General features: G+C 39.1%; 2 protein-coding genes across 3 annotated transcripts; both read left to right on the top strand.

The window, feature by feature from the left end:
• The first annotated feature begins 534 nt into the window (after positions 1-534).
• Positions 535-13,438, top strand: sypb (synaptophysin b). 2 transcript variants are annotated; one of them, XM_038723801.1, is made up of 7 exons: positions 535-663; positions 2,021-2,086; positions 7,540-7,664; positions 8,762-8,960; positions 9,076-9,267; positions 9,370-9,682; positions 11,325-13,438. In XM_038723801.1, the coding sequence occupies exons 1-6, from the start codon at positions 646-648 to the stop codon at positions 9,649-9,651; spliced, it is 882 nt and encodes a 293-aa protein (XP_038579729.1). In that variant the 5' UTR covers positions 535-645; the 3' UTR covers positions 9,652-9,682; positions 11,325-13,438. The 2 variants fall into 2 exon arrangements, with proteins under 2 accessions (XP_038579729.1, XP_038579728.1); XM_038723800.1 differs by having other exon boundaries at positions 537-663; positions 11,321-13,438.
• Positions 13,439-16,515: 3,077 nt separating this feature from the next.
• plp2 (proteolipid protein 2) lies at positions 16,516-25,232 on the top strand. The gene is made up of 5 exons (XM_038722007.1): positions 16,516-16,972; positions 21,087-21,242; positions 21,335-21,433; positions 22,658-22,754; positions 22,840-25,232. Exons 1-5 carry the CDS (start codon positions 16,874-16,876, stop codon positions 22,851-22,853), a joined length of 465 nt encoding a protein of 154 aa, XP_038577935.1. The 5' UTR covers positions 16,516-16,873; the 3' UTR covers positions 22,854-25,232.
• The last annotated feature ends 248 nt before the right edge of the window (positions 25,233-25,480 follow it).

Genomic DNA, 25,480 nt, shown 5'->3' with positions numbered 1-25,480 from the left:
CCAACTCCCCCAGTCTGCATGTCAAGTGTCCCTGGGCAAGATACTGAACACCATAATTGCTGTGCCATCGGTGTGTGAATGTTAATTTCTGTTTCTGATGAGCAGTTCGCACCTTAGCCAAGTGAATATGATGTACGTGCTTTGAGTAGTACAGACCATTTACCATCTGAACCCTCTCTGAACTTTCCCCGTCCTTTTAATGTGCAAAATAAACCTTCCCTATAAGAGTTAACCTACTAAAAGAGGAGCTATAGAGTTCTAAAAATACTTTGTGTTGATGTCAGATTAATGACCAGCAGCAGTTCACGAGCCCTCACCGGCCTTGTTATTTCCCCTTTTACATTCCTCCTTCTGTCTACTAAAGCGTGAACAGTCGCTCGCTCCTCTCTGTATTATAACCGCCGGGCAATCTCTGCTCCCCCTTAGAATAAAGCAGCGCTGCGATTGGACAGACGGCTCGGCTCGTCTTTACTCCACCGTCCAATGATTTATGTGACGTCACTACGCTTCACACGTCCTTCGCCCAGGTCGGTGACGCAGCCACAACTCTTCCTCCTGGGCGTCTTCCTCCCCTGGGCTGTTCCAGATGAGACGCCTCCCTCCCTCCGCCCCTCTGATCCTCTTATCAGCGAGTAAGCGGCCAAGATGGATGTTGTAAACCAGGTAAGGCTCTGGGGAGAAAATCAGCTATTTCATTTGTGTTTTGTTCGGTTGCTCATGTTCTTTCATTAAGGCAAAATTTCCTTTGTAGTGTGCTCAAATAAATATATATTTTTGTCTCATAGATCTGCCGAGCTTAAGGGTTTAATGCAATGCTTGCGATCCCTTGGAGTCGAAATAGTAATGTGCATTTTTCTAGGTTACAAATTGCAGTGGTGTAAATGTAAAACAGATGGCGATGTAACTGGAAAATTTTTCACGACTAAAGCTGGAGTCCATGTGATGGAGCGGCCCGCTGACGGTCCAGAAATGTGTAGGATGTCCAGAGATTGCTGCAGCGATGACATTTAGCGTAAGGAAGGAGATGATGCAGCCTATTATCTCCAGGGATTCGGCTAATTGATTTAGACCGCTCACGTATCAATTGGCCTGCTGTTGCTAAGATAACAAACGGGAATCTGATTTATTTTTTATTTTTTTTCGGATAGCCGCAGTAGGCCTGACGCGCATGAGGACTGTCTCCTGCACCCCTATGACCACGAACAACTCATCACTCAGATAGTTGTGTTGTTTGTGACATAGCCATTAAGGCTTTCTTAAGAAATGAGAGGATGTCAGGCTGCCAGACTTCTCTGAAACATGATTTTGTTAATGCATGCGTCATCTGTTTAATATGGATGTTTGGCATCCATAGCATCGGGTATGTGGAGAAACAATGAGCCCCTCAGCCTAAGAGAGAAAACCATCACTGCTGCTTATTCCAGTGCGGCCATTTATTGATGTACACAGGAACACACAGCCTCCTTTTGCAATGTCGCATTCACCTGCGCACAAATGCGTCCTCCTTTCCCCCCTAATCAATTAGTCAGATTTCGCGAGATTTTCTCACCAATGTATTTATTATTTAAATACTGTTGGGAAGTGTGCAGGAAGAGAGCAGAGAAACAGTCAGTTAATCAGCTTTGTCTAATTGTTATGCTGTCAGGAGCTCTCTCTCTCTCACACACGCACACACACACACACACACACACACACATACCACAGCGTTTGAAGTCAAAATGACTGTACTGTAGTTGTGCAGTATCTCTTATGGCCTCAGAGATGCCGGCTGTGACACTTAAGTCACTTTATTCTCTAGCAGATATTTGCCATATAACAAACACCTGCAAGTGGCAGCAGTAGACCAGGCCTGTGGGCTACCAGACTGAGGTAATTTAGTTTCATGTTTTTAATCAGCATCATCATCATATCATCATAATGCCTGGTCTGCTGATGGAGGCTGATTTTGCACAGCAAGAGTCAGTGTGAAAAGTTAATAATAAACTCTGCTAATTGCTGATTTTTTGGTTTGTTTTGGCAGTTGGTGGCCCAAGGGCAGTTCACGGTACTCAAACAACCTCTGGGATTTATAAAAATTCTACAGTGGGTAAGTCCTCCATTTGACATGTTTATGGGCTACTGTAATTAATATTTTCCATTTTAATAAAAACAAATCTTTCCACAGGAATACCATATTGTTATGGATGAAACACTTGTGACTTGTATCATTTGCAATAAATAACATTGCCATGTCTGTTCCTGACAGATTTGTGACCTTCTGTTACACAGAGGTCATAAAGCTGCATGGGGCTTAATAATGGATGTGGCTCTACACTCTTAGAAAGAAAGGTTCACAGTTGAACCCTGTCTCATGAGGGTTTACAATCAGATGTGTTTTTTTCTTTTCCCTAGAAATATTACAATAACTCCACCTCAGGTCTAATAAATACTAAATTGATTCACATAATGACTGAGGTTAATATTGAGGAGTCTTGTATCCTGATGGTGGTGCTGATACTGCCCCAGCAGGCCTGAGCAGGACACACCAGCAGGATGTGTTACGTCACTGTTGTAGTAACACTGTGTCAGTCCACTGAGGAAAATAATGACAATTTGTCAAATCCTTCTCAGAGGACATGACCTCTGCTTACTATGTACAGATTATAACCTCTCCCTCATGTGCGCCATCTCCTTCAGCAGTTGATGGAGCCAGCTAACGATTCATTTATTTGTTTATCTATGAAGAAAACAGTGTAAATAGATTTCCTGAATTATTTAATTTAGCTCAAAGATTGTAAAATTTCTGCATCTTAAAGAGAAAGTTTTTATTTTTGGGGGGATATCATTAAACAAGACCTACATAAGATATTATACCCTGTCTTTAAAATATATTAAGATTTTCACAGATACATTTGTCCAGATCCATTTAGGTTTAAAACAATTATGGGCGTAATCAATTAGCAACTACAGCAACTATTCTACTAATCAATTGATCGTTTGTCATTTATCAGGCAAATATGCCAAATATTTCCAGTGGCGCGTCTCTACAGATGGGGCCCCACAGTGGTGGGAATAGTACTGCTAATTACCTATGTAGGCCCCACAGCACTTAAAAGTTACACAGTGATATAATGTTATGAACTCGTTCTGGCTGGTTCAGATTATTGTTTATGCTTACAGCAGCCACTTAGCAACATAGTGCCAAAATCATTCCTAGAGCTGCAACAATTAGTCAATTAATTAATTAACTGATTGACAGAAAAACAATCTGCAAACTATTTTGATTATCAGTTCAACCATTTTTTAAGCAAAAACACCAACATCATCTGATGCGCTAACTAAACAAGTGATCCAAGGAGGTCCCCTTTGGCTGTGGAAAATCACAACAGGCTTTTTCCCCCTATTTCCTGATATCTGATAGACAAAACTAGATTAATTGATTAATCAAGAATCTAATTGGCAGATTGAATAAACATTAGTCAAGGCACTAATCATTTTAATTAGCTCAATGTTCCTGATAATTGATAATTAAATATATACTTGCACTGTAATGATGTATACGTTTTGGGAGAGTAGATGAGAAGAAAACTGAGGAGGGGGTGACTTTCAGCGCATGTGTCCTATAATTCTTAGCCCACACCCCTCATCTCCAGTATTTGAACACCCTTAGCATAACCCAGATGAAAACATGCGTGCCAAAGCATCTCTGACAGAGACCCTTGCTGTTATGGGCTCTGCAGATATACTAGAGAACAGTCAGAGGCATGAGTGTACTGCATGACTTCGTAGTCCTTCCCTGGAGCTGTGTGAGTGTGCCAGCACCTCATAGCTGCCTCCCTGGGTCACAGCAAGCACAACCACCAATCAGCAGCCCCGCTCAGGAGGCCGGGGCCCATGAATCATCTGTCAGAGGGCCTGCATGCCTCAGCGTCAGAGGGGAGGAGGAGCTGCTGGAGCTGCTGCTTTTTCTGGATTAATATGGGCATGCACAACCAGCAACAGTGTTTTTTAGGAGGGTAGAGAGGAGCCACCCCTTTCAGTGGAAAAAGGCAGCAATGAAAAAGATGCTTCTGTAGAATCTAACCTTTTTTGGCTTTTTCTTGCTGTATACTTCTATTGAAAATAAAAAGCAGCCAGTTGTCAGCAGTGTTCATATATACAAATTTGTATTTTGTGAGATGAGAGTAAATGGAAACGGATCAGATCATTTAAGACCTGTTTGTGGGTTGAGGATTTAAAAAAAAAAAATCCTATCTACATTTGATGAATTATGAAAGCTTCTGAGCACCGTTTTTTGCGACATGTGTGACTCATGTAGCTTTACACAACTCCCCACCCTCTCTCTCTCTCTCTCTCTCTCTCTCTCTCTCTCTCTCTCTCTCTCTCTCTCTGTGTGTCTCTGGAGAATAGTGCTGACAAAGCCTAGATTTGATGGATGTTGGAAGACATTGAGTTCCCAAATAAAGCTGATGTAGAGCTCCAACCATAGTGTACGCAAACAGCCTACTGCCTCTGCCGTTACAGGAAGGGCACTGCTATGTGGAATTTAATTTGCATTTAAATTTCACTCTCTGACTCATTCCCAGCAAACATAAAAACAGCTGTTTGTGAGCCTTATTCACTTTGGGGCTATCCCTAATGTGTAATAAAGGCTGTTGATTTTGTTGTAGCTCATAAGAAAGACAGACAGTGTTAGAAAAGCAGTAGCAGACAGATTGTATGTGCCTGAGTATGTAAGATCATGTATCTTCTCAGCACAGTAGAGCTGACAACCATGCAGCATACCACGAGGGGCAGAAACAAGCCTCTGCCTCTTCACTGTGTGATGTTGCCAACAGTGTTACCATGACATCTAACACTGAGTGTGCCACCATTTCTTTTTTTCTTCATTTCTTTTCTCAGTGTGGCTGGCCCTCTCTTCCTCCTCCAACACTCCTCCTTCCACTCATATATCACCATACAAGTACAGCTCTTAATTGTGGTGCGGCGCCTCCCATTTAGATTCACTGTCCTTACTACTGTTTTTTTAGCCGTGCTAGCAGCGTGGCTCTAGCTGTGGGGATGTCAGTTGGTCTACCAATTTGGTCTAGATGGAAATATCTGAAGATCTATTGGAGGATTGTCATGACATTTGGTTGAGACATTCATGTCTCCCTGAGGACGTATTGTAATAGATTTGGTGAACCATTAACTTTTCATATAGCACCACCATCAGGTTAATATTTCAGTTTGTTTTATACTTTGATTTATGCAAAACTAATGACAATCAGCCTGTGTTTAGTGCTAATTAGCATGCTAACATGCTGGACTAAGATGTTTAACATGGTAAATATTATACCTGTTTAATATCAGTATGTTAGCATTGTCATTGTAAGCAAGTTAGCATGCTGACGTAAGCATTTAGCACACTTCACTCCTGTGCCTATGTAATGGTAGCCAGCTAGACTGTGCAGTGAGTAAACCTTACTTACCGATGCCTTAAGAGACGTGCTAGCAACAGATGCTAGTGCCATAGGGTTTTAGCCTCCTTGTTAGCACGTTTGCATCACGCACCCAAGGTCGCAAGTTCGAGTCTGGGCTGTGCAGTACAACCTAGCGGCCGGTTACACCTCACAGCTGCTGGTATGGCCGTAGACTGTAGTCTTGAAGACTAGATTTAACAGCACATATGATGATGTCTACATGTTGAACATATTTTACATTACATTCCCGTATTTTGTCTTATATAAAGCTTGTTTTCCAGATGAAAGTAAAACGATTCAAGAATGTATGTGCAATTTCATATATACATTCATAGACATGTAAATATGCTACTCCCCCAATGATTTCTCATGTTTGTTTGATCGGAATCCTTTGACTCATAACATTGTGTCACTTAAGGATGATTCAGTTGAAGCAGCAGCGTGGCTTGTTGCTGAGATTATCTCTAAACTAAAGAATCATGCCCTTGTTAGCATTTTCATTTTCTCCAAAATGACTGCAGAAGAAGAAGACAGCAAGCCCCGAAAGTAAAGCTGGGCCACAAAATGTTGTTGGTTACCTCTGATGAAATCTTAACCTCTAACTGTCTCAGAGGGATAATAAAAGATTTATATGGACACAAGGAGCTCTAAAACAGCCACAGTAGTGCAGTGAGGCAGTTATAGGCCTACTAAACAGAATGAGATGGATGACATAATTTTTAGGATGAAATATACCACAATGCACACCATGTGAATGACTGTGCTGACACTGCAGTTATGATATGTTGCACATGCTTTAGGTGTTGATTAATTGTACACTACTAAACACAGGCAAACCTTTTCTTACAATCTTATTGATTTCAAATTTACTAAGTCAGTGTCCAAAGTGCATTCAGAGTGACGTGCAGGTACAAATTATAATTAAACTCAGATATTACTAAGATTTGTAAATTCAGATAGTAATAATAATTGAGAAATTCTTTGTTTTTTAGTGTGCATTTTTAACTGAAAGGCTCTACTGCAGATGGAAAATTACTTTTTTCTTTGCTTGAAATGTTACAATAAACTATGTTGTTCATCAGCAGTCTCCTCTCCTTCGTCACTCACACACTAATGCTGCCACTCTCATCATTTGCATTGGTTAATAAAACCTGTTAATTGGTCTTTTACCAACAACAGGAAGGGGAGGTGTTTAAGATGTTGGGAGAGGACAAAAACCTGCAGGGACAGAGAAGGATGAGTAAAGTGATCACAGTGAGGCTATGCGTTAATCCAACAAACGAGCCTCCGACTCACGTTAGCTAACAGATTACTGTTAATAGTTTAGTGTGTAGATGCCTGCAGCAAGTAAATAGTACTACAAGACTACAGTTAAGAGAGTGTGTGTGTGTGTGTGTGTGTGTGTGTGTGTGTGTGTGTGTGTGTCTGTGTGAGTGTGCGTGTATGTGTGTGTGTTGTGACTGGCTTTGCAGGAGCTTGTAGCTGAGTATTTGGTGACAGATGGTAGAGCACCTCAGTCAGAATTATAGTTGGGTTTTTCATCCAATCGGATCTGGCCTGCAGCGTAGGGAGGGTGTGGTAAAAATAGTCTGATTTGTCTAATCTGCTGTGTGTGTCTGTGAGAGAGAGAGAGCGTGAGATTATCTCTGTTTGTGCTGTTTACGTGACTGTGAGTGGGAGTTGAAGAACAAGACTGAGCTGTAAACCTGAACTAATAAACAAATGCACAATCAGTGCTGTACCCCAAAATACAAATAAAAACACTAAATCATCCACAGAAAAGCCACATCAACCATTACAATAGGTGTAGCCCTTGCCATGTTACCCGGTGATAACGCTGCATTCATTTGCACTATGTGTACAACAGGTGCTTTCACCTCCTGCAATGTCTCAAGCAGGCCTGCTTGAGACAGATTGTGAAAGCACAGTCTGCAGCAGGTTTACACTGGAGCTCTTTGTTTACACGGTTACATTATCTGAAATTAACTGGAGTACTGTTGATACAGTATGTGAGCATGACAGTTTGTCTGTGAGATGTTAAAAGTTTACTGGATGTTGTGTCATACTTTCCTCTTTCTATTTCCTCTTTTTTCTGCAGATCTTTGCAATCTTTGCCTTCTCGACATGTGGCAGTTACTCTGGCATGTTCAAGATGAGTGTGGAGTGTAAAAACCGGACAGAGAGTGACCTGGGCATAGAAGTAGAATTTGAATATCCGTTCAGGTATGTATTCTGTCCAACACTGCAGTAGAAATCGGAAAAAATACAACTGTAAGCTCACAAACTGCAAACACACATTCAGCACACATATCAAAATAAATCACTCAGGAGCCAGTTAATCTTATTGATGGTAATGCCAATTACAGCATACTAAGATCTACTTTTAAAATTTTGAAATTTCATTCATTCATTATATTATAATTAATCTATAAAAATCAAATACAAAATATACCTTTGAAAGGAATTACCTAATTTAGGCCTATATTCCTAATTTAGACAATCATTAGCTTAGTTAACAAGCTCATTAGCCTGATTCAGAGTGATTATGATAGGAAATTTTATAGCAGTGCCTTTTGATTAAAGGAATAGGGAAACACACATTCTCGCTTTCTTACTAAGAATTAGATAAGAAGCTCTATACCACTCTCATGTATGTAAAAATGAAGCTACAGCAGGCAGGTGATGAGCTTAGCTTAGGATAAAGCCTGGAAACAGCTAGACTAGCTCTGTCCAAAAGTGATAAAATTGTAACAGGGGGTTGTGTGCTGGACTATTTCTTGGCCAGGACTTCCTGTAGTCCAACACATAAACTCCTGTAAAACCACAATGTTTTTACAATTTCTTTCTTAGACAAATTAAATAAATATAATGTGTTCATTAGTGAGCTTTAGCGCTGCTGGTATATGGGTTTTGTTACTTTTGGACATAGTTAGGCTGGCGGTTTCCTCCTGTTCTGTTCTTTATGCTAAGCTAAGCTAACAATCCCTGGCTGTAGCTTCATATTTGATTAATACCATGTTGATGTCTGTCAATCTTCTCATCTAACCCTTGGCAAGAAAGCGAATAAGTGCATTTCACAAAATTTCAAACTACTCTTTTAAAATACCGTCCTCAGTAACCTATTTTGTTATGGACTGCATTAATCATTTTTACACAAACATAAATAATAGATGAAACTGTCAAAGACAAACACAGCTCCAGATCAGTGATATCACAAGGTGTTTCACATATAAGAAATGTATCACCCATTATACCTTTTTATTTCTTAGCTTGCACTTTTTAATTTCTCTCTCTCTCTCTCTCTCTCTCGCTGTTCTCAGGCTCCATCAGGTTTACTTTGATGCTCCCACCTGTAAGGGAGGGAAACCTGAAAGGCTATTCCTGGTCGGGGACTACTCCTCCTCAGCTGAGTTCTTTGTCACCATCGGTGTCTTTTCCTTCCTCTACTCAATGGCAGCCCTTTCTGTGTACTGTTTCTTGCTGGAGAAGTACCGCGAAAACTGCAAGGGGGCTCAGATCGTGAGTTAATTTATGCCTGACATGTTCTTGACATTCAAGTCTTTCAACATGCGTTATAATTAATATCTAGTGTTGTTTGCAGTAAAGGTGATCATTATGTTTTGCTGATTCCCAGGACTTTGTTGTGTCGGCGGTATTTGCCTTTATGTGGCTGGTATCCGCATGTGCTTGGGCTAAAGGCCTGTCAGATGTGAAAACAGCCACTGATCCAGAGAGGGTCATCACTCTGATCTCAGCCTGCGACGAACAAGAGAATCGCTGCCGTGAGGTCCACGACCCGAAGGTCTCTGGCCTCAACACCTCTGTGGTATGTCCCAGATGCTTATATGCGATATATTGAGTTGATATCAGAAGAAACAGGAAATTAACCCAACAAACACATATCTCCAAACATTTCTCTGCTCCACAGGCTTTTGGCTTCATCAACCTGATCCTGTGGATAGGAAACCTCTGGTTTGTGTTCAAGGAGACAGGCTGGATGGCTGCCTTCTCTGGAACATACGTCCCATCACAGGAAAAGCAGCCCGCCCCCGATTCCTTTGGCCAGGCAGGCTATGGTCAGCAGGACCCCTACGCCGGCTCCCAGGGAGGATACCAGCCAGAGTACGGCCAGCAGGGAGGCTACAATGAGGAAGGAGGTTACAGCCAGGGCTATGAGCAGCAGCCCACCTCCTACTCTAATCAAATGTGAGCCTGTCCAGCCAAACCACAGCTGCAGGACGGTGAGTGTAAATATGTAGAACATATCAACTGGTTAGAATAAGTTTAAATAGATTGTATGTGTATAAATGCGTATACAATGATCTAGGCTAATCTTTAATTTAAGCACAATTAAATGGTTATATTGTGTAATTGTGATATTTATGAGGCTTACAAAGACACCTGTTAGATATCAACTTAGCATTAATGTCAATATTGTACTTTTATTAGGTGCCTTTTGCATGCTATTTTGTATGGGCAGAGTTCTTTCTCTAAGCAGATGACTCACAATTTTCAGAGACTCTCCGCGCCTTCAGAGACTCTCCTCTCCAGCATTGGTTGTTTGTTCAGATGACCTAAAAGATTGATGACCTAAAAGATTTTAAAGTATATCATGAAACACTACTCACACGTCTGGAAAATACTACACTAACACTACTTCCACGTCTGGAAAATGTAAATATGGTCTGTTTTTAAAGCATAGATAACTATGCTTTAAAAACAGACCATATTTACATTTTCCAGACAAACGATTTGCAGTCATGCAAATGATGACACACTGACACAACATATTTTTATATAGGTGAAAGGAGCATGACACTGTTGCTTGACTGAAGGAAGTTGGGGTGAATGGATGATGTACAAAACATTTGACTTGCAGTCTATGGTATAGCCATCTTTTACAGTAATGCTCTGATCTCATTCAGCGGAAGAATATTCCCTGTCAGTGTTCAACTAACTAACTACTAACTAATCTACAGTAATGCATCATATTCGATAAGATAGTCATATATTTGTAGCGTCGCTGTCCTGTGAGAAACACGTATCCCCAAAAAGTAAACTTTTCATGAGCTCAGATAAACAGCTCTATTTTCAGCTTTGTGACGATACCTTTTCCAGCTAATCCAAGGGAGGGGGGGGGGGGTTACACTACTTGAGTAGATTTACTTTGTTACAATCCACCACTAGCTGTATGCGCTCACCTGCTCTTTTTGCCTTTGAGTTCCTCAACTCCCCTGCAACCCTGTAACAGTCTTAAAACCATGGGTGGAAGTGCTTTTTGGTATAGTGCTCTGAGGCTGTAGAATACTCCACCTGATGAGCTAAAACTGCACTCAGTCCTCAAAAGATAAAAAAAAAAGGCAAGCCACAGCCTTCAGCATCATTGTTTAGGGTTCGCTATAGAAGAATTTTACTTTTAAAGCAGGTTTGAACCAGCTCTCTATACTGAGTACCTGCAGGCTGGCTAAATCTTGTCTATGACTTCTTATCTGTTGTTTCAGTTACATTTTAACTTTGATTGTTGCTTATGTAATCATGAATATTCTAGAGAAATACACAAGATTTGAAACAAATCTATCAGGGTTTTCAGTTTGTGCCCTTGCTTTAATAATGTATATATACTCTTTATATACAATATAACATTATGTTACCTAACAGTGTGTATGTTTACTTTACATTTATTGAATCACAGAGGAGGTGCTATCTGCTACTTCACAAGTCATTTCTGAACTGTCATTATCAGCTTTTAATATATGTAATATTTATTGAGCCGTAGGTTTGTTTATATGTTCAACATGTAATTCATGTGATCATACATTTGCTGTATGTTTAATATTTTCCTTCTCTCTGTCTCTCACTTCTTCACCTTTTTCCCGTAGCCAGGGTCACCTAGTGATTTCGGAGGGTGCCTCTCGACCACCATCTGCATTCCCACACTCCTCTGTTTGTCTGTTTGTGTATCTGTGAGTTGACAGGCAGAGGGAGGGAGGCATGGAGGGCAGAAACTGGTGGGGTCTGGGGAGGGGATAACACCACTGGGGAGCAGCATTTGGTTGGGGGGGGGGGTAAAAAGGGGGAAACGGGTCTTTGCTGTAACATGATGTTTATTCTCGTGATGTATTTAACTGTAGAAGACAACAGTGGATTGTCTGTTTGGTTATACGAGAAAAACTTGAATACAAATACCAAAACATTCGTTGATGAACATTTAAGAGAAATCTTGTAATGGGAAAGACTTACATTTATGAAGAAAAAAAATTGTAGTAATATTTAACTTGGGAGAATGTATTTGTCTGTGCTGTGTAAATATCAACATGCTGATATATATGATTATATGTACACAGTTGAATAATTGTGCACTCCATATAAGTTGTTATACAACAAATGTTGAGCACAGAGTTATTCAATTGCATTTACTTTGGTTCTGTTTAGGAGCTCACATAGCTTAGCCTTTGCCCTTCAATTCCCTTAAGTAATTCATACCACAATGATGTTTTTATTTGTTCGTCTCAGAATCTATGAACATCTTTTTGTTTTAGATTTTATCATTATGCGTCATTTGATCAGCATAACTGACAGGATTTACGAAACAGGGTGAAGGCTGCTGAAAATTTCAGAATCATTGATATAAAAAGTGAGCAGAGAAAGAGTGATGTATAGTACAGTGAATAGATGATCGTGGGTTTTAAGTAGCTTGTTTCAGCTTTATTTATGTTTTTATATATATTTTTCCATCAAACATCGCTGTCAAGCAAGGACAAACTCTTGTAATAGACAGACTATTTTAAATCCTGGCATATGAAATCAAAAACTTTACAAGGTTAAGAAAATTAGTGAGCATGGTAGCATTTCATATTTCCTTTGCTGTTTCGGAAACTGCTACAGTGTGCTTTAAAATTGTGAATCAGGGCAGTGAATAGCAATTTTAGCAGCGTGTGTTTGTTTTATTTGTTTGGATTTATGTCACTGCATCATCACAAATATCGTCAATGAACCTCGTCCTGTTTTGAGCGCCTTTTATGTGATGCAGAAAGTTGTACGACAGAGTCATATAGTTTTTTAACTGGTGTTTCTATCACACTGTAATCACTGACGTACATACTCACATTAACAAGAACTCTAGGTAAATGACAATAAAGTATACTAAGACCTTGGTTATGCCATAGTAAACACATATTATCATGAGGCCGTCTGAACAATATGTCTCCATATATACTTCTCCTGCATCCTCAATCCTATCTCGTCTCCTTCTGATAGCAAGCAAATTTACTGCATGCATTCGTATATCCTGAAGCATCCCTAAACATATTTGAGAGGCTGAGGCTCAAGGCTGCAGGAAAATTAAGACTACACAGTATTACTGTGGTGGTGGTCGTGGTTACTGCACATCACATACAGCAGCTATTCAATATTATACTCAAAGCACAAAGCAAGTGCTGCAACAGTTAATTCTTTCGAGATATAAATACACCTGTCCTACTGCCAGTCCTCTATTTGGATATACAAGATCGTGTTAGCCAAGTGGTAAGAGATGTGTCTTGATTGGTAGTTTTGCTTCCACAGTCCTCATTAGGATGAATTGCTGTCCATCTCCAGTATATCGGTCCACTGCACAGCCTTGGATTTACTCTGCTTTTTGTTTTGTTTTTAAATCAGGGTTCTTTGATTCAGGCAGTGTAGAAGCACCTGGCTTTATCTCTTCCTCTAGTCCCCCCACTTCAGTTTCTTTCTCTCCCTTTCACTGTAGGTCTTATAAATATGCTCAAATGAAATATACTATGTTGTTAGTGGTGAATGATGTCTTGTGGTACTCTCTACGCCTTTGGGATAGTGCTGTGTTTATTGTATTGTATGATGTATTCATATTAGTATTTATGATAATGATAAGTCAGTGAAAAAAATATCCAAGACTTTCCAGAATTCTACTGTATTCTTATTATATGGGATCCATGTGAAACAAAATTAAATAAACATGAAATTATTCTGTTGAAGGTTAATATGTGTACTTCTGTTCATAGGAGTTGATTGTCTTCTCATTTACTTGGCTGAGTTGGATTTATAAAAAGTATGTTTCAGTTTTATGAAGAAGTTGCAAAAGGAATTTTTCTAAAAAGTCAACACCACTATTCTACAATAAACTGTGTACAAAACACAGCAAAGCAACACAGATAAAGGTGAACTTGGTCTATTTTGTGATAGTAGCTTAAAGTTTCATTAGAAAGTTCTAAAAGATGCAGATGGTGTTCAGATATTTCTGTGGCTGGCCTATATTTCTCAGTATAGCTGGCATTTATAAACCATTTCCGGCAGTCAATGGGCCAGTATTCAGCTTAGTTAGACTCAGTCTGTGGTTTTGATGCAAGAGGGGTCTGCATGGCACTGGTGGTTCAGGGAGTGCATCAATTGCAGTGGTTTCCTCAGTCACCTCCCATCATTTTGCTAAATCTGAGAAAGAATTTAACAAATATAAGGAAGACCAAGATTTAAGAGCTACACAGTGCATATTAAGACCGCAAAACTGTATTGTAAACACACTAGTGGTCCAAAACTTTTTGCAGTTCATGGGCAGTCAAATTAAAGTGTAAAATGCAATTAATGTAGTCTAAAGACTATCATAGAGCGGGTAATGACACCTCAGAATTGATATAATTTAATTCCATAGTTTGGCCTGTGCACACAAATGTAGACATAATCCTCTGAAAATCATACACCAGTTTGGATATGATGCCTTCAATAACTGTTGGAAATTCCAAGATTTGAGTCGAATGAATATGAACAACTAGATGTGGCAAAAAGTCTTAAGGCCTGATTTAAAAACAAAACAAAACAAGAATTGGAGCAGATCTTAAGTTGTCTAAGAGTTTATATCAGAAAATGTGAAGCATAAAAACTGAATGCTGCTTCTCTGTGTTTAGTTTGGACTTTATGGACAGTAAGCAGATCTGTCCCAGACCATCTGAGAATTCTGGACAGTTCACAATGAAGAAGCAGATCAGATATGTATTTGGGTCCTAAGTGCTTTACAAACCAACAGAAGTATTTTAAAACCCATTATCTGACAGGAAGCCAGGGTCAAGATCTGAGAACTGGAGCAGCACGCCTCTGGTCTTAGGAAAGACTCTGGCAGCAGCAATGTAAATCAGCTGCAGCTGTCCCTATAGATTTTGGAGGTCTCTGTTCAAAGATAAATCTCAGGGCCCATAAGATGATTAATGTGGTAAGAAAAGAAGAAAACAAAAACAAAGTTAACCTCTTTTTGGAGTTCTCTAATCTAATAAAAATTTCTAATAAATTTCTTTTTTGTGAAATTGTAGATAATTTAACCTTTTGGGGTCTCAAATGGTAATCTAAATGAAAATGTGAATTTTAGAGGATAAATTAATCTTTTGGTGGAACTGCAACTTATAGACATCTGAAATTTGAGAAGGGGACTAGACACTGCTTTTTTGTAAGGGGCCAAAAAGCCAAAAAGGTTGAAACCACTGTTAATCTTAAACAATGGATTTTATAAGCTAATCATAACTTTTTTATGGTAAATTGTCATCTTTAAAATAAGAATCTTGATCAGGATTTATATCTGACAGCAATTGATAATGTGTACACATTAAAGCACAGTGTGTATTTACTGTAAATATGTAATTTACATTTTGTAGGTAAGTTTAGTTTAGTTTAGTTTAGTTTGAATAGATTTAAGAATTGATTTAACTTCAATATGGAAATGAATTAGTTAATAATAAATATATTAAAATAAAAAGTACAATAGTTGCCTTGGAACTGACTGTGGAGCAGATAGCAGAAAATCAAAATAATCGAGTAAAGTACAAGTACTTAAGTACAGTACTTTAAATGAAAAAAATTAAATATTGTACTTTACAACTGTAAAACTGTTTTTTTGTACATTATATATTAGTTTGTGTGAATATGTCTGGTCTGTAATTTTTGTAATCTGTGTCAATTTAGCTGCTGCAACACCGCAGTTTGCCCTCGGGGACCAATAATGATCTACCTACCTACATACCTAACTAACTAAAAGGGACAGTGTTTTTCTTGTATAGCATAAGTTTTCTTATAGAGATGTATGCAACAAGTGTTTTTAGTCCTCTTTAAGATGCAAGATAAAGTCAGTCAGTTTCAAGCAGAAGGTGCACCAAGCCTTTTTACCTGTTCAGAACAGGAGGAACCAACAATTGCGGGACCTTGACCTTGATTTGTTAAAAATGCCTCATAGATAAAACAGCCAATCAGTAATACCTTCTTGTATAGAGAGAGGGGCAGACAGTTTACAGCCCCTTCAAATTGCTTCTTTTTGTCTGTTTTAATTGTGTGGATCGGGAGCCTGCACCTGGGTATTTTATTTTGAAAATTGACCGGATTCTCTATGATGTTTGTGTGTTTGACTACCTTTCCGGTTTGATCTGCTCTGTGCAGCTTGACTCGGCTTCTATCTAGAATAGACTTTTCTCCGCGGAGCAGAGAGAGGAGCCGCTTCTGGGCTGCTTCTGAAACGGTGACTCATAAACTGTCTACAATGGCCGCTATCAGGTGTAATTTTGAAATGGCTGATTTTGTCCCCAGCACTTTTTGAAAGCATTTGCTAAAAGTTTTCTGAAAATTAGCTTGCAACAAGAAATGTTAAATAACGAGAAAGGTTTACTTGCACAATTGGAAAACATAAAATGCAATGTAAATATAGGAAACAGATCTGCCTTGTCCCAAAAAAGGAACTTGGGCTAAAAAACAAGCTGCTAATTCTACATTATATTAGATAATATTTTTATATTCTGAATTGTCAGTGGCCACATGTATTCTGTTTAGCTTCATATAAATAAAAACATTTCCACCATAAAATTAGTGCAGAAAATGTTATGAGAATGCAGGAAATTAAGAGTTTAATGCTCAAAATCTTCTGGGGGAGGACCCAGACCCAGAATAGCCTATTTCATTAATGAATATTTCTTCAAAATAGCATCGGAGGATCTTGTTGTCTTGTTCTCGTGGACTAAGTTTTTCGTCGCACCGCCCATAAATGTCCCCCCACACTTTTCAACACAAAGTGACGCCCTTGGCTGTTCAGTCCTTCCGGTGAAACCAGCTCCGCTCATCGGCCCCAGGGTGCACACAGAAGCAACTCCTCTTGAGAAAAGGGAAAGCCAACGCCCCGCTGACGCTGAACTCAAGTCAGTCAGTCCTTCCTCCAGAGCTTCTGTGGTCGTGACTGAGCTCCAACAGGGTCTATTTCACGGAGGCTTTACATCGGTGACGTTCATCCACCTGCAGGGGGAAAATAACCCAAACTTCAAACGGGAGCAGCAGCCATCAACACTGGGGCTGTTCTCAAGACAACTTTGCTTATTCAAACATTTCCCGTCGGTCGCTGGCGATAACCCTTAACAACAATCTGTATATACGTATAATACGTAAGTTATTGCAGAATGGCTGATACAACCGGGTCCAGCGCCGCTGGAAACTGCCTGGAGAAGCTGAAAAGTTACGTGAAGACCCAGAAAGGTTTTATCCTCGCAGCTGAAATAGTAAGTTCACTGACCTGGGCAGTTGACATGTAGGCCTACCATTCAGCTACTGTGCAGCTTTGGATGGTCACAGCTGCTTGCAGAACTGTCTATAATATGCTGTGTGACGTTTGCTAAAGTAGCCTGCAGCTAATCAATATTTAATAGATTGTAAAGTGGGTTAATGTAGCCTACATGGTTGTCATTGATTTTTCTTACACTGTTAGGCTAGAGAGAGGAGATAGTTACCCCAGCTTTATGGAGTCGTGTCACCATTTATATGTATTTTCTTCTTAAAAGCTGTTTTGTCTCACTTTTTGAGAAGCTGTCTAGCCTGGGAATGAAAAGCATGTGGTCTAGCGGGGTTGAAGGATCGTGAAGAGGAGGTTAAGGGTTTCCACCTGTCACTTTTGCTCCACTGTTTTCTCATTTGACACCAAGGAGCCAAATGCTGAGCATTAATGGCAGATGAAAGGTCATATGGGTTAACTGACCAACTGACTGTTGTCAGGCATCTCCTTTTTTACTCATTACCACAGGCTGCATACTATTTGTAGGCAGAGAAGTAGTAGCCCAAATATGGAATGCCTATCACATTCCCACTAGTATAAAAGCTCATAAAGTTCTCCCCCCCACGCCATGTCTTTGCACATCTGGCTGGAATTAACAGGAATCTATACATACAGAGGTGGAAATATAATCATCAGAGCAACAGTCTAATAATGTTTAAGTTAGGTGTGTGGTTTAAAGTTTCCTACTTCCTGGAAGAGAACAACCACATCCTGTCTGGAAGACCTTTTTTTTTATACTGTCCTTGACCACCGTTTTTCACATGATTGCCTTTGTTTGCATTTCCCTGCAGTGTGTTCTCTTAACGCATGACTCACTTTGATCTTAAAATATTTAGTTAAGTTATGCCGTGGAGTATTATCACAACCTGTATCCCACCATAGCTTACAGAGTGCTCAGAGTGTTACTGTACAACTGTTCCAGTTGTTAAACGTCAAGAAAGCACTTTTTTTTTTTCACTGATAAAATGGCTCTGCTCTCATAAATCAATGAGCTCATTATAAAGCACGCTCTCAAATGTTGGTGGTCAGTGGTCCACCCACTGGATAGTTGTTTTTTTTCCTTCTTCTTCTCAGAGGTAATGGAAATTCCAGGCTGTGTGTGAAGTTTGGTCCTGGGAACAAAGAATGCGTGAATTGCCTTGCACACATCTCTGGTGTGCCAATCACGGGACAGATTCGTGCTTCACTGGATACACTGTGTAGTTTGTTGTTTCCTCTCCCACTTAAGTCTTTACTGAAACCTGGTAAACTCCTAAAGAAAGTTATCTCTGGTAGTACATGTCTGAAATAGTTGACAGTGCAGGGAGAGCTGCAACAGGAAGACAAATGCTCATTATGTCCAATCTGATAGGAAATAGGGGTATTTAACCACAGCAGTCGGGATTACTGAGGGCCAAATCTTCCGGCTGGTAAGCCAAAAGTCTAAAAGAATAAATGTCCTTTTTAATCAACTTTTAATATCAGGTTTCCATGCCTCATCAAATTACATGTAGACTTATTTTGTTTTGGTTTTCGGCTTGCCAGAGACATTGCCATACTTAACCTTGTTGGAAGTCACAGAACAACATAACGATTCACAGTCACACCCATTTAGTGCAAATTTGTGGCACAGGTCAGTAGCGATAAGTCAGGATGAGTCATGCATTGAGCTGATTATTTGCCCTGAATAAGAAGTGGTCACATTGTTTTATGACCGGAAACATGTTTTTTAGGTTATCTCCTTTTGAATGATGTTTTTTTAATCAAGGGAAAGGGTGGGAGAAAAGTAGGGGAATGAAGGTTGAGTAAATGAGTGAAAATGACTAGAAATGAAACTGAATGACATTTTACGCTCAACACACACAATACACACACCCCAAAATGTGTATTCCCTAGCAACCAATGCTGTTTGGTGTGTCTCTGTACCACGGACTGACTCTTGGCGCTCATGTTGCTGCTTACTATAATTAGCCAACCGTTCACGACAATTTTTCCTTCAGTCAGTTTCAAAGAGCAGCCCATTATACTGATGTGAATAGATCCTAGTTGGGATCTTAAAAGCTGACCCATGCAAACAGATCCGCCGCTGTGTGGAAAACATAAAGGTGTCAACATCTCGCAGCCTTTCTTGTTCAGAGGGACTCTTGTGTAGTGGGTGTTTCTCTGTGTGACGGCCTCCTCAGTAGCCGCTGCCCTCAGAGCAGCCGGCTCTTGCCTAAATAGAGCCTCCTTTGTGTAGGATTTTGGCCTCTGCCGCCTCACTACTCTACAGAGGCAGCCTGTGTCAGTCTCGAGAACACATGAACTACTGATGCATCTGGCTGGCTCGCTGCACGTAGCAGTTGCTGGTGAGGGGAGGGGAAGCAGTAGTGACAGATGTAGGGCTGGCGTCAAGTCAGTTACATCATGGGTGTATTATATAGACTACAGTGATTTGACACTCGCCACCAAGTTGTCTGCTTTATTTTTTGCAATATGCAAGATGAGTTTTTTTTAAAATACAGCCACAGTCAATTTATTTAATAACCCAATCGAAGAATAAATTATTTAACTTGTGACAAGAAAGCAGTGCAGAGAAGTGTTCAGTGGATCATATGTAACTAAAGAGTTTATTAATTCTTTCTAGCTTGAGTTCTATCTTTTATATATGATTAAAGTTTGACATTTATTTGTCACAAGCTGAAACAATATGTGCAGTCAAATTCAGGGTACATGTAGTAAAAATAACGATTAGAAATAAATTATAATGTTTTTTCTAAGCTAGAAAAATATAAATATATGTAGTAAGAGTTATGTTATAAAGTGTATTAGAACTACAATGATTAATTGATTATTCAATTAGTTGATTGACAGAAAATTAATTCACAACTATTTTAATAATCGTTTAAGTACTTTTTTGAGTAAATCTGTCAAACGTTTTAAGGTTCCAGCTTCTCAGATGTGAAGGTCTGTTTATTTTTTCTTGTTTTAAATTGTGTAAATTGAATATTTTGGTCACAAAAACATTTGATGATGTCATTTTGAGCTGTGGAAATTTGAAGTGGGTTTTATTTATTTTTTATTTTTACAGTTTTCAGATTTTGTACCAAACAATTAATAGGAAAATAAATAATGAAAAGGTTTAAATCTTTCCAGTATATACAAATTTAAAATGTACATGTCACTTATAAGGCAAATTTCATACAAGGTACAAGGTAGAGTTATTTATCATTTTACAACACAGGGTTGTATAACAAGATTAAGATGCTCAAGTCCAAATGTGCAGGGCACTGCAAAGGAGTTATAAATCTATGTTGTAGAAAAGGACAATAAAATGAATGCTGTTTAGTCTTCAAGTAATTTATATTGTTTGGCATACAAAGGCTTAAGGACTTAAGGAAATTTCCACTCCTTCAAAGCTGTCATATGTTGTGTGAATGCATCTGCCCACACCGTTTGAAAGCAACAACAATAGCTGTATTGAAAAAAAAAAGGCTGATTCTGGTTCAGGGCTGTAGGCAGCCTACGTTTATGATTTCTTCACATTGGCAGCATTTCACTGGAATGGACTGAGAAGAATGCAAGCTGACTTTTTTTCCCTCCATATGGAAAAATATGATCTGAATGGAACATACACAGATCCATGAAGAGGGCAACATGTGATAGACGGACTGACAGAGTGCATTGTAATCCCTCCAGTTGTCTCACCCTAACAGTGTTTTTGTGTAGAAAATATTTATTCTTGGCAAAAATAGTTGTTATTCTGTGGATGTGGATATTGTTGAACTGACTGGAGTAATTGAAACAATGATGGTTCTGTTGGAGTGATTTATTGCCTGAGTGGCTTTTTCTTTTTCTATTAATGAACACTGAGATGATTAGTGCTCTGTCAGGTGAACTGCAGCTGATCACTATGTTCTTTTATCAAGTCAGTCAAACCTGACCTCCAAAGTCTAACAGAGGGAAGGAATTTAGGCAGCATCTGTTAGTTTTCTGGCAAAACCCTGAACTATTCTGGGATATCGTCACCTTTCTGAGGTCAAAATCATTAATCTCTTTGTTTCTTGCTTTTCCCCACCCCCTCTTCTCACTTCAATCACTCCTAGCTCATCAGTTTCATTATCATCATCTGCTACGCAGCATCTCTGTATGGAGGCTACTCCGCGGTGGCCATCTGCGAGATGGTTTTCGCCATGGCCTTCTTCGGCATCTTCATGATGGAGTTGGACAAGCAGTTCCTATTGGTCAACTGGGTCTGGAGTGTGAGTCCTCTACAACACACACACACACGCACACACACACACACAGCATTGTTGCATAATGTTTCATCTTCTGCCTCCCTCTTTTTGTGCAGGATCTTTTCCGTGCTGGTATTGGTGCTATCCTTTACATCATCACTTCTCTGATCTGTGTGATTGGAGGGGCCGGGGACGGCGCTCGTATAGCAGGCGGGGTCAGTTAAGCAGCCGTGAACTGAATGCTGAAACTGTTCATATTCAGGTTTTACGTTTGTTTTGACAACCATTATCTATGTATCAGTGATATCACAGGTGTGAAAACTGCTTATAGATGTGTAAACAGAAACCAAAGGGGGTTATTTGATGTGTGTGTGATTATGAGATACGCGCAACCTCTCTGCAAAGGCGCTCAGGAAGAATTGAGTAATATCGTCATCTCGATTAATTTCTTATGCTTCCTTCCTGTTTAAGTATAGTGCTGACCACAAGCTGACACAATTTGCCTGTCTAACAGTTTTCAAACAAGTTTCACTATTTTTGTAGCCAAAAACAGGATGCATTCATAGTTGGAGCACCTTGGAGAGTGCACAAGAAACACACACACATAAGTACCAAATTAAAGTGCAGCATACAGCCACTAATGATATTATGGAAGCAATAGGAGTCATTAAACGAGATTCATGGTAAATGAAAAGGACAGGGGGAGGCATAAGACACATCAAAAATGCACAAATCACCACCGCCAGTAGAGAGGGAGAGAGAGCAAGAAACAGAATGACTCAAGAATCAAGAGACTAAAGCCTGTGGTGTTGTTAAAATTAATCAATTTCAAATTCAAGTTTTCCTTGCTCTCTATTTACTTAATTCGATTGAGGACATTTAATATTATTTTTCTCTAAGAATTAGTTTTTAGTTTATTCTTTATCAGTTTATTCATTGTTTCTGAAACAATATTTGTGTGGTGTGCCCGGTAGATTTCCAACCACAATCTTCCTTAAGTTTTTCATAGACCCAATCTGCGCTATTTTTACACTTTTGTGTGGTATACACACCACACGTGTTTGTTCGGAACTGAATGTGTGAAAGTTGCACATGGACAACTGCCAAAAATGTTTCTGTTGAATATCGCAGTCATTTCTTCGGTTGAGGATTTCTCCAAGTGAAATAATCTTGTCTCAGATCAGTTTTGTAGTTTCTTCACCCTCAGACTGGGAGTAAAGCTGTCTGCTGGTGTGAGCATTTTTGAAAGTCTTGTAGTCTGCTTTTGCTATGTAACCTAAATTATGAAAGATTTATTACAAGTACATTACAGTATGTTTAAAAAAAAAAAAAAAAAAAAGTATTTCTAGAAAAAATTATTGGCATTAACCAACTTTGAGGTGTTTTATTTGACCAGTGAATTTGATTATTTCTGTGTTTCTGATCATAACTGACCATAGGTGTTTGGTTTGATCGCTGGTCTGCTGTTTGCCTATGATGCCTACACCATTTTCCTGCAAATCAAGAGCACCAGGCAGCACACGGCAGCATCCACCAGTAAGAGCAACAGATATTTACTATTCTATATGACGCTAATCTGTCTTATTTCAAATGTACAACGTGTTGTTTTTCTTTTTCACAGATGACGGAGTTTAAACACTCCGAGACACGTGTCTCTGTCAGGGTCGTAGAAGAAGAACAAAGAGGAATTTGTGCAGAAGTTAACGGAAGAGTGGATCAAAGAGGGGATGATGGACAGTAAAAATGAACAGGTCACAGTTTAATCAATGCCACTGTATGGTGTGAACAGACAAGAGATTTATTTAGGGCCGTGCTTGAGAGGAGTATGACGTAGCCTGAGTGGTACTGTACTGCACATCTATGCCTGCATGTCAGACAAAAAAATGTCTACTACATGAAGAATTCCCCTCACAACTCCAGCCTCAATATACCACTGATTTAATAAGGGAAATTAGCAAATAATAGGCAGTGGCTGGTGTCCTCAAGCAGCTTGTCTAACACATGTCTACTGTTAATGGACTGCTGTAATAAGTAGTAACTGTATCATTTGGGTTTTTTAAGTAACTGACACATGAATGGGTGCTTTAGGAATTGTTTAACATGATAATTATGCTTTTCTGGAGTGTGTTTTCTGTATGTTCAGTTTTTATTAGCTGGCCAAACGTGTCTTTCTCTGTTATTTAAAGCTACTACAAGGAATTTTCATTTGCTAATTTGAGTGTCCCCTGTGGACAAATGCAGTAGTGTTTTTCCCAGAGTGAAGACTGTATTTCACATGAGCACCGCCACCTCCAGTCATAAAGATGTTGATCTGGCAAGCGCATACATTTGTTTTGGAAGTGAGTGAAAGAAATAAGTAACAAATTTAGATGTTTTTTCTTTTTTGAACACAGCTGTTTGCAGGGTGCATAGCGATGAGGTAATATGTATATGTGGATATTTAAGAATAATAACTAATATGACCATGGTTAAAAAAAGTTGTTTTTGTACCGTTCATACACCTAGGCCTCATGTAATGCCTGGTGCACACTAGAGGATTTTCAAATCTTAACTGATTTTTAAAATGTGGGATACCACAAACATAACAACATAATTAATCGATATTTTAATCTTAAGAACGCACACACACGACGATTCAGTCAAGACACAGGATCACACACACTCACAGAAACTTTCTTGATCAAACGTGACTTCAGACATAAACAAACGTGAAGGCAGACTGTCGTCGTCAGCTAGCTGCACTTGTGTGTGCTATGTTTTGCACAGGAAAACAAAAAAAATAAAAATAAAACAGTGGATGAACTGATGATAATTGGTTCTGACCAGACTCTGCTCGGGAATGCCCACCCAATCGGCCGAATTATCCTCTAGTGTGTGGCCAGCATAAGCCATTTGGTTGTGCAATTTTGTTACGAAAGCTAAAGCATTCCCATCCATCCATCCATCCATCCATCCATCGTCAACCGCTTATCCTGTGTACAGGGTCGCGGGTAAAGCATTCCCTAGTAATGTTATTTCTTCAGTATAAGCCAACAACAAGATATAGCCCAGCAGCAAGGCCATCATAAAATGTTACCTTGTATAACAATTTGCCGTAGACTGGAGTGAGACAATAGACGTTTCAGAAAGCTATTGCGATCGCTCTTCTTCTCAATAAAACATCTTGGGTGCGACCTCTCGAGTCAGAATCAAAAAAATCAAAATGCATCGTCTTCTTTTCAGTTTACAGTGGACACTAGTTTTGATATAAGGCTCTGGTAAGATTAGCTATTTCTATATAGCTATAGCTATAACTATATAGAAATAGCCACTCTTCCCGCTGATGTTCTCGTTTGTTTATGTACGTCTTATAGAGGCATCAGTATTAAATTAAGACTGTTTCATAACCAGTTAAAATGTCCTTGTAGCTGCTTTAATCACTGTTCTTTAGAGTGCTCCCTGTGTGTTACAGTGCCTTAACGTCTCATTCAAAATAACCAGTTCCTTCATCTTATTCATTTTTATTCCTGACTCCTAAACATTTGAAGTAGTCACTGTTTTTGTACTAGTCAGATTTTAGTCTGCACCTCCATTAACCATCAAACATGTTTATTATTTAAATTACAGTGTCATCCTCCAGTTTCACACATCTACTTTGCTCAGGTTTTTTTCCTTTATGCATTTGTTACACACTTTTAAGGTGCAGAATATTTTGCTGTTGACATTTATACAGTCCATGAGTACAGTAAAGTTAATGTTTTTTTAAGTACATGTTCTCTTTTGATGAGACAGATAAAGAAAAATCCATTTCTAAAGAAAAATGACATTGTTTTGGAATTTTATGATGTGAATATCGCAATTTGAGTACTTCCTGTAACTGTTTCCTCTACCCTTTGGTTGTTATTTGTTCAAGTAAAATATCACCTTATCTTTATTATTTTTTCTAACATGCTTTACAACAGTCTGCAGTTTGTAATGTCAAAATTCAAAGCAGCCTTGTTTGGGAAATAAAAGCCATTGTTACTTCAAAGAAAATCTGTATTTGTGGCTTATATTGTACACTAATCTTACTACATAACTACATGTACTAACATTACTATTTAATAACAGCTTTATTCAACAAGAACTTCATTTGACTGCACATGTTATGAGATATACTGTATTTAAGCTCTCACAGATTGCCACTAGATGGAACCAGACTGTCAGTATCTGAAATGAATTGCTAAATGAAAGGGTTCCTTCCCGCTCTGCTCAGGGAGTAAGAGTTAGTAGGAGTTAACATT

This window comes from Micropterus salmoides, unplaced genomic scaffold (assembly GCF_014851395.1).
Source record: "Micropterus salmoides isolate LMB-PRFRI ecotype aquatic unplaced genomic scaffold, ASM1485139v1 Ms_hic_scaffold_16, whole genome shotgun sequence".
In the NCBI taxonomy this organism is placed as follows: Eukaryota; Metazoa; Chordata; class Actinopteri; order Centrarchiformes; family Centrarchidae; genus Micropterus; species Micropterus salmoides.
Note: the sequence above shows the minus strand (reverse complement) of the source record. Positions and strands in the feature narration are given on the sequence as shown.

Coding starts and splice junctions, on each gene's coding strand:
- sypb (XM_038723801.1), top strand. Junction 2,087..7,539: donor TTATAAAAATTCTACAGTGG/GTAAGTCCTCCA, acceptor TTTTTTCTGCAG/ATCTTTGCAATCTTTGCCTT. Junction 7,665..8,761: donor GAATTTGAATATCCGTTCAG/GTATGTATTCTG, acceptor CGCTGTTCTCAG/GCTCCATCAGGTTTACTTTG.
- plp2 (XM_038722007.1), top strand. CDS start 16,874: ATGGCTGATACAACCGGGTCCAGCGCCGCTGGAAACTGCCTGGAGAAG. Junction 21,243..21,334: donor TGGTCAACTGGGTCTGGAGT/GTGAGTCCTCTA, acceptor CTTTTTGTGCAG/GATCTTTTCCGTGCTGGTAT. Junction 21,434..22,657: donor GCGCTCGTATAGCAGGCGGG/GTCAGTTAAGCA, acceptor AACTGACCATAG/GTGTTTGGTTTGATCGCTGG.